This window comes from Pteropus alecto, unplaced genomic scaffold, assembly GCF_000325575.1.
Source record: "Pteropus alecto unplaced genomic scaffold, ASM32557v1 scaffold38, whole genome shotgun sequence".
Lineage (NCBI taxonomy): Eukaryota > Metazoa > Chordata > Mammalia > Chiroptera > Pteropodidae > Pteropus > Pteropus alecto.
Window position 1 is genome coordinate 1,422,650 of NW_006442512.1, and position 9,094 is coordinate 1,431,743.

General features: G+C 49.6%; 1 protein-coding gene across 2 annotated transcripts in view; it reads right to left on the minus strand.

Annotated features, from left to right (window-relative positions):
• Nucleotides 1-796: 796 nt before the first annotated feature.
• SCAMP5 (secretory carrier membrane protein 5) overlaps nucleotides 797-9,094 on the minus strand; it is a 20,037-nt gene continuing 11,739 nt past the window's right edge. For both annotated transcript variants that reach the window (XM_006922611.3, XM_015597743.2), the window contains exons 3-7: nucleotides 8,901-9,029; nucleotides 5,636-5,792; nucleotides 4,428-4,529; nucleotides 3,852-3,969; nucleotides 797-3,591 (exon numbers count right to left, since the gene is read on the minus strand). In XM_006922611.3, the coding sequence (XP_006922673.1) occupies nucleotides 3,397-3,591; nucleotides 3,852-3,969; nucleotides 4,428-4,529; nucleotides 5,636-5,792; nucleotides 8,901-9,029 (701 nt within the window). In that variant the 3' untranslated portion in view covers nucleotides 797-3,396. The remainder of the gene's footprint in view (nucleotides 3,592-3,851; nucleotides 3,970-4,427; nucleotides 4,530-5,635; nucleotides 5,793-8,900; nucleotides 9,030-9,094) is intronic.

Here is a 9,094-nt window from a genome sequence, read left to right on the forward strand (position 1 = left end):
GAACTCTGGCTCTCCGTTTTTGGTTTTTCAGGTGCTCCGCCTTGGCTTCACTTAATTAATTGTCCGTTCTTCTCATCCTATACCCCCGTCCCACAAATACACACTGCTCATCGTTGAAGTACTGAGTTGTGACTATTTAGCAAGCCTCTTCTATGTTTTAAGTGCACTGTTTACAGAGATAAACGTGTCCCTTCTCTTGACAAGCAGGGATACAGGAAATTACAGAATAATGTCCTCCGTGAGGAAGCAGAGAGGCGTAAATCTTAGAAGCAGGGAAGCCCTCTCAGAAAATGAGTCACTCAGGGTGAATCTCGAAGGATGGCAAAGGGCTTAGAGTGCCAGAACAGCAGTCCCAAGTGCAGGGCAGGACATTGGCAACAGGAAAGCATCAGGAGGAAGCAGGTTGAGTATACTTCACTACCTTCTCCATTCTCCAGCACCACAGGCCCTGGAATGCCTTGTGTTCATTCAGGCTGCTCAATCAGCTGCCACTCTCCGTCATGAGAGCTGAGTGTGGCCCTTTATGCTCTGCCCCTGCCCTTGCCTACAGGGACCAGCTGGACCAAACCGACTCTCACCCACTAATCCCACCTTCTGCTTCCACCTCAGAGAACTCAGAACTCCACCTCATAACTGGCAGGAGGCTTCTGTGGCAATTTCAAGGCCTACTTTTTTTCTGCCTCAGAAAAAGAACCAAACAGAAGTGTGTGACTTCTGGCCCCAGGGAATGATAGGCTACAGACGCACCCTACCTTCATGCCCCACAGCCCACATGAAGACACATGACACAGCAGGATACATATGGCCAAATATCTCCTTTATTATAGTTCACTCAGTTACCACAGACAGACACACCGGCTCAGGCTGGTCAACTGCCAGATGGAGAATGGTCTGTGTCTCCCAGAAACAAGGAAGAGCAGTGGGCACCAGCAGAATACAAAAGTAGGTCACTGGCTGGCCATAGACCTGAGGATTCCAGAAATAACCTGGGCTTTCCTCCAACCCAACCCCAAGACCATCCAGCAGAGATGAACCTGTGCCCAGCCCCCACTTCTCAAACTGGTTCCCTCCCCAGGGAAGTGCATAGTTGCCTGGAGATCCCAGGGCCTGGACAAGCTGTGCCACATACAAGTAGCAGGCCTTTCCAAGGGCAGAGTCAGGGAATGGCCATATAGGTCTGAGCCAGGAAAGAGGAAAGACAGGTAGGGCAGGAAATTGACTGGAGGTGACAACCAACAGGTCATGGATCCTGGCTGGCAGCTGGACCACAGGCTTCTTGGAGCTACCAGAGAGACTAAGAGAAAGAGGGCCAGAGGCCTGGAGTTGGGGAGAGGACAGGGGAGGAAGGGTCTAGAGCTAGGGACTCTTTTCAGGTATTGGGGACTCTGACAAATGCTTTCCAGAGAAAAAGTGCTATAGAGGAAAGAGCCAATCACAGGCTGGCCCAAGCCTGAGGGACCATTAGGAAGGGAACTTTCCAGAACCCTGGCTCTCCTTATAAGAAAATGACGTATTGGGGCTCAAAGCTAAGGATTGTACCTAGAAGCCCAGGTGCTTGGTTTCAAGCTGGAGCCAGCCCAGAATTTCCAAGCAGGGTTTGGTTTTTCAGGCCAAACACACAAGTAGAAGCGAGGGCGGGAAACGGGCAGCTACTCCTTAAGTGAGAATCCACTCCTTAAGTGAGAATCCACTCCCCGCCAGGGTCTTTACCAGCAACATTCTCACAATGCTTGGAAAAGAACAGCTCTATAGGCCAGAAATCACTGCCTAAGAAGGGAAAAGTGTTCTGGCAGTGTGAGGAAGGGCCAAGAACTAAGGCCAGTAGGCAAAGGATGTAAGTTATCTTGAATTGGGGGGGCGGGGGGGGGGGCGGCACGGAAAAAAAGCCAGGGAGCCTCCCCTCCCACCACACCTAAACTGAAATCCCATTCCAGCCATTACGCCTGCAGATAGTATTGGGCCTGTGCTTCTTCTTGGGCCCTTAGTTCAAGTGTCCAGAACTGCCCTGTGACCAAGAGCTAACTTGCATGGGGAAGGCATGTTCCCCTCTCACTGGGCCCTGCCTGCCCTCTCCTCTGATAATCCTTCCATGCCCAGCCCTCTGAGCCTGTCCCTTCTGCTCACACTGAACAGCTACTGCTGCCAGGAATCCAGAGATACCTAGTACCTCCCAGGGGGCTTGAACTAGCCAAACCTTACCCATGAACCAATAATTATTTACATATCCTCTCTTCCAGCTGTACCTTTGCTTGAAAATTGCCTGGACAACACCCCCAGTTCTTCAGGGAAGGCAGCGGAATCTGCCCTTATGGATGGCAGATGCCACCTGGCACGGGATGGAGGTAGGGTAGGAGCATCAGGCCACAGCATCTGGGGGTTTACGGAGGGACATAGGCAGAGGGGCTTATGGGGTAAACAGAGAAGGAGGGTAAACAGGGTAGGGAAAAGAGGATCCTGCCCCAACAGGCCAAGCTCTGACAGTGAGGGAGATGACCCTGCATTGCCATTCCCTGGGAGCCAGGTGCCTAGGGGGGCTCTGCATCCGTGTGTCCTCCCACATCAGGGCTAAAGCTTAGCGCCTACTTCCTTGTCCCGGGAATGGGCTCAGTCTCGGGAGCAGATACAACTGGGACATTCAGCCTTGGGGAAGACAAAGAGAAGCCAGATGGGGAGGAAAGAGACCTTGGACAAGAGAAGAGACCACAGGGAATGTGACAGCAGGAAGAAAAGAGGGGAAGAAGTGAGGGAGAGGGGACCCAGATCAGAAGGAGCAAGGAAAGATTCCCTGCCTGTCCCCACCCTCCCACCCACCACCATCGTGAGTTGCTTCCTAGTAAGACCAAAAGTGATAAGTTTCAGCTCATAACACTGGGTAGGGGGCTAGGCTCTCTCTGCTATGTCTCCCTTGCCTCATGAGGTGTCCTTGGGCCAAGGTCAAAGCGGGTAGCCTGGGGGAGGGTAGGGGGCTGGTTTAGTTCTAAACATACATCTAGCACCACAACAGAGACCTCCACTGCACACTATTACACAAGGGGACATGTACATAGCTACCACCATATGGGACAGCTCTACGTGTAGCCCACAGCTCTCAGAATGCTCAGAGCAGAATCCAAAGGGGACGGGGGGATAGACATATACATATATATACATATACATATACATATACATATACATATACATATACATATACATATACATATACATATACATATGCCCTCCCCATGGCGCATATATATATACATATATACGTATATGTATATATATGTGATTCTTTGTACAAAGTGGGACAGGAGAAAAGGGAACGGGTAACCCTGCTTGGTCACCACAACACAATGATGTGGCTTGAGCCCTGGTCCCACAAGCCCTCAACCCTGCCTCCTAGCAGGCTCAGCTGGCTCACATCTCATTGGAGTACGTGTAGTTGGGGGTGGCGGAATACTGAGTCTGCGGCTGATTCATGGCACCCTGGGCTGCCCCCATGGCTGCATTCTGGGCTGCCTGCTGCACGTGTGGGTTCTTCCATGCTCCTGTGGTCCACTCCTCTTGAGCTTTGCTGAAACTACCCCCACTGCCCCGGTAGAATTTATGAACCTGTAGAAGGAGGAGCACAAGGAAGGGTTAATCAAAAAGGCGAGCCATCCAGTAAAGACACGGGAACCAGAGATAACTCACTGTAAAACCAGTCTTCCCTCCCACCCATGCTCTGTGCGTCCTAATGCACAAAGTCCACCAAGCCATTCCAGAATGAGCCTCTGGGAAAACCTCTGGGTCCTCCTGTCATTTGGAAGGTGTCATTACAGATCACAGCCCCTTTCAAAACCCACCCTCTCACCCTTGAGATGACTACATACCATGCTGAGGGCAATGAAGGAAAAGACAGCCACGACCGTGAACATGACAGTAGGAATGAGCATCACCACCGCTGAGCCAACGTTCGTTCCAAAGAAGGAGATGGTAGCAATCCAGCCACTGCAGGAAAAGGCCAGCTGTGGGGCTGTGTGGCATGGGGCCGCCCGGGAGCCACCCCGCTAGACACTAGAGCAAGGGACCATGTCATTGCTACAGGGAGGGACCTTAATTTTGGATGCAAAGGGACCACCTTACTGATCTCAAAAGGCCTATGTCAGTGGCTCAGGAAGAACCCACCCCATGGCTCAGCAAATGAGCTCCTCATATATAAGGCTTCCTTCCCTTGAGTTTTCCCATAATGCTTGACACCCTTCAGCCCTCAAAAACCAACGTGAGGTTCTCCTTCCTCTCTGATGCTAGGGCTGTGTCTACTACACTAGCCTGAATCCTTTCACACTTCCAAAAATTCATGGTGTCCCCACAGGCTAAGCAGCTTAGCACACAGAGGTAAGCAAAGACACACCCAAAGTGCCACCCATGCCAGCCCTGGGTTAGTCCCAGATACCTCAGTCTCTTACCAGACGCCCCAGCCTGGGATGCCCACAGCCTGGATGATGCTGATGACCAGCTGGGCCATGAAGGTGAAAAAGAATGCCATGAAGCTGAAGGAGCTGTCAGTCCTGCAACAAAGAAGATGGCTCCTGTTTACTGGACAGAGGGCCAGGGATTCCCTGCCTTCAAGGTCCCCAAGCCCTTCTAAGTTTAAGTAAGTACACAATGAACAGAAGACATTCAAAGGCTTTAACTGAGAGGCCAAAATGGGATGGCATTTATCGATGGATTTTTATGGGAGTCTATGTGTTAGAACTTTGTGTGCAACATTATATAAGGAGAAATCTTTTCATAAATGGACCACCCATTGGTACATGAATGGTTGGCCCCCCTGGCACAGAAATAGATGGGCCCATTGTGGCAGGAATAAACAACCCCATTTGCAAAGAGATGGACAATTCCACTAGCACCAAGACAGCTAGCTCCACTGGTACATGGATGGATGGTCTCATAGGCTCAGAGCTAGAAAGTCCCATTGGCACTAGAATGGACACCTTATTTGTACCAAGAAAGTAGCCTAATTGGCACATACATGGATGGTCCAATTGGCAAACACATTTGAGGCACCATGGATACTTCACTGGCACCAAGATAGATAGTCTTGTTGGTATATGGATGAATAGTCTAATTGGCACAAACACCGAAAATCTCATTTGATACAAAGTAGACACCCATGGGCACCAAGAGAGCTAGCCCCACTGACACATGGATGAGTGGTCCCTTTGGCAGAGAGTTGGAGGACCTCATTAACACATAAATAGTGTCAGTGGTATATGGATGGCTGGTTCCATTGGTACATGAACAGATGGTCCACTTGGTACCAAATCAGCTAGCCCCATGAGTACGAGGGGCAGCTCACCAAGATAGGTGGCCCCACTGACAAAATTTAACATGCAGCTGCTTGAGAAAGGCAAAACAAAAATTGGCCTGGTCAGTATGTTGCCCCCACCCAAGGGTAGAGTAAGGAAGGAAGGAATTAAAAGGAAGGCTCTGACTCCTAGCCTAGAGCTCCCAGGAAGCCCAAATCATTCCTGGTGAACAAGGGAAAATCAGTTTGGGAGATGGCAAAAAATAAAAAAAAAAAATTAAAAAGATGAGAAAACGTGTAGAGAAGAGACAGGGGAGATGAGCAAAGAGGCAGGGTTAGGAGCCAGGGTCAGCACCAACCACTTACTTGAAGGCCTTGTATATTGGCCGAAACCAGCAGACGTAGGAGCAGGGTGTGAAGAGGATGAGCCAGAGAAAGGCGAGGCCAAAGTTGGTGGCTCCCCCGCCTCCGATCAGCCACGCGAGACAGCCCACCAGGTTCACGGCCAGCGTGACGCTGTTCACTGTAGACCCAGGAGCACATGCACACACAGAGACAGACACCAGACACACACGCAGACACCAGGCCCATGGAGAGATATATGAGCACCCAGACATGGACACACACACCCATAACTCAACACAGACCCACAATCAAACACATGCAAACAGTACAAGCACAGAGATGTAAACACACACAAACACACATGCAAACCACATTTATACACATTCACACCCACAATCCACATCAGTGAATAAACACACACACACACACACACACACACACACACACACACATAAGGAGTACAGGCTGTAAGAAAGAAAGCTGGGAGCTCAGACCAACCCCCTCCTCACACCCGCTCTTGGGGATCTGAGAAATCCGGAGAACAAAGAGCCTTCAGAGCAGAGAGTCAGCGCCTTAGCCTAACAAACCCAGCCTAACAAACCCAGTTGGAGGGCCCCAAAACTTCAGGATAGTAGAAATATTCTCCTCATAAGAATGGCTTCAGCTCCTGGCCCTCCAGGCCTACAGTAATTACCAAGGCCAAGGCACAGGAAACTACCTTACATATTTTCTTAAAAGGTAGGGGCACAAAAAGGGGAAAGTAAAAGGCCTTGTGGAAACATCTCTTCAAGCCATTGCACCATGTGCCCTGCACTTAAATGGGGCAGGTGGTGGTGGCTGGGATCTCAGTCTTTATCTAATCTGTTTCTTAGACAACTATCATTCCATCTCCTCCAAGAAGCCTTCTTTCACTACTGCAGCCTTATTTATCCCCCATCTCTCTGAACTCCTGCAGGCCTTGGTTGCTCTCACAGTTCCCCAAGTACAAATCGCAGCCCATCAACAAAATTAGAAACTTCACAAAAGCAGGACCCAGGCTTCCCCTCCTCTGCATCTACATAATCTAGCTGAACCTTGGAATCACAAAATCACTGAGTCACAGCCAGCAAGGACCTCAAAGACTCCCCAGCTGATGCTGGCACTAACACACACCCAAGTCTTCTGGCATCAGAGTGCTCCCTATCATTAGGCTGAGTCCCTGTCTGGCTCCACAAAGACATACCAAATAAACAAAGAAAGGTGGGCTCAATCTAAGCCTCAAACAGCCAGACATCTATGATCTTGGCATCTGAACAGAACCCTTAAGCGTGTCAAGGGTTATATACATTTCTTTAGCAGCAAAGCATCTGGCAGGTGCCTAGAGAGGACTTAGGAAGATATTTATAGCTCTTAAATCCAGCTCCAGAATGAGATCGTCTCAGGGGCAGAATTCCCAGAGCCCAGGGTCAGCTAGACAAGTCCGGCCTGACAACACTGTCACCTGTGCAGGTACACCCATCTCAGGTCCCTCATTTCTTCCTATGCATTTCGGCTTCATTTCCTCCATTTCTGTTTACTACTCCCAAATTTCCTGGAACCTCGGTGTTCTTAGTGATTTTATTTGCTCTTTACATAGACCAGACATTAACTTGTTTATATATTGGTTTACATCTCTCTTCCCAGTCCCACCTCTCTCCAGCTCAGTTGATCTAGTACCTCTAATGCAATATCCTACTGCCTCTTTGGAACAGACATCCATCGACTTGGCTACTCTTTTTCTAGCCATCAACTTTTTTCTATCTCCACTTCTCTCTTTACCCAGCTTAGACTCCATACTTCTTTACACTCATTTTCTTATTCACTCTCCTACCCTGTATTCTGGTCACATTCACCCTGGATGAACAGAGCTCCCATCTGAACCTGAGGATGAACCGAGCTCTCATCTGAACCTGAGCTGAATGTTGCTAGAAAAAAAAGAGACCCCACATCCAGGAGAAGCCTGGTAGGACTATAAATTCATAGCAGCCAATCTCAAATGGACCCTATGCATGGCCCAGGAAGATTAGGGGTCATGTTTCTTTGGACAGTGTCCTCATTCTCTGTCCACAAATGTGCTCTCATTCTAATCCCAGTCTCCTCAAAGCTCTCATCCCCAGTTCTACATCTTATTTGATGGGAGAAAAATGCAAGCCATCAGAGACAAACTCTAATTTTCTTCCCAACACCTACAGACATACCCACAACTGCCCCCATCCCTTCCTTCTCTGTTACAGGGGGAAAGATGGCCCCATGGCTGCCCAAAGGCCAAGTCAGGACTTGAAAATGAGTCTGTCTGTCCCCATACTCTTTCAAACATTCCATGAAATACCTGCCGCAAAGACAGCATTCTTTACCACCTTCCTGGCACAATCAATCATCTCCCCAGGTAAACAGCTAGGTGGAGGCCTGATTCAAGGCAACATCACATGTGGCAGACTCTGGCTATGGTCACCCTGCAGATGTCTGTGGTTTTCTGGGGCTGGTACCCAGCATAGGACCACCAGCCTACTCTCCTTACACATGCCTAAGAGGCACCTTTGACCAGCCTGGGCACAGCCAAGTCTCATTCCCCTAAGATGATACCTTTCCCACGAACGTGCCACAGAAACTAAGGCCTTTAAACTCTTGACCTCAAAATCTTAGAACATTAGAAATCTAGACTTTTGGAAGGACCAACCACACAACACAGAGCTACGTGGAACCACACTGACCACTGAGCGAACACCCTCTTTCTACTAATGAGGAATCTGCTGCTTGGGAAGTAGAGTGACCAGAATGGCTTGATCCCATATCTCCCAACTCCCAGTTGAATGTTCTTTTTTTGGAGCCATTTTCCAGAGAAAGCAAGAAAAATGAGGCTTTGAGGGAAGGATCCCTCTCCAAATCTAGAATCCTGAAGTCCTGGCAGCCACCAGAGGTTCCCTGGAAAACTACTCCAGTGAGAAGGGAAAAGGAGAGCAAAAAAAGAGGAGTTACACTGTAGACAGAGACCCCTATCCAGATGCCCTGTAAATGGGAGAAGGGGGTGGGAGGAAAGAGAGGCCTAGATGCTGGGTTAAGGGAAACTGAGGCCCAGCTGAGTCGGCCCATGAGAGGAGCCTGATGCGAGTCAGGTGGAGAAAGACTTACTGGCCTATGCAGATGCTGCAAGTAGGGCTGAATTGAAGGACAATTGGCCTACAGGCACCTCACCCTAATGCCCACGCCCACCAGCCTTCCTCCATCCTCCATACCCCCACTCTAACCCACCCCATCCCACAGCACTCACACATCCAGAGGTAGTAGAGGCGCTTGGTCATGCTGAGATGCTGGGGAGGAATGTCTGCCTCAAAGTCTTGGTAGAAACATGGCTTCAGCGGGATGAATTTGGGCAGTGGTGGGAAGTTATTCACTTTCTCTGTGGGTGAGACATATCGCATGGCATTACCTTGAATGTTCCCCTCTCCAACAATCCAATATCAC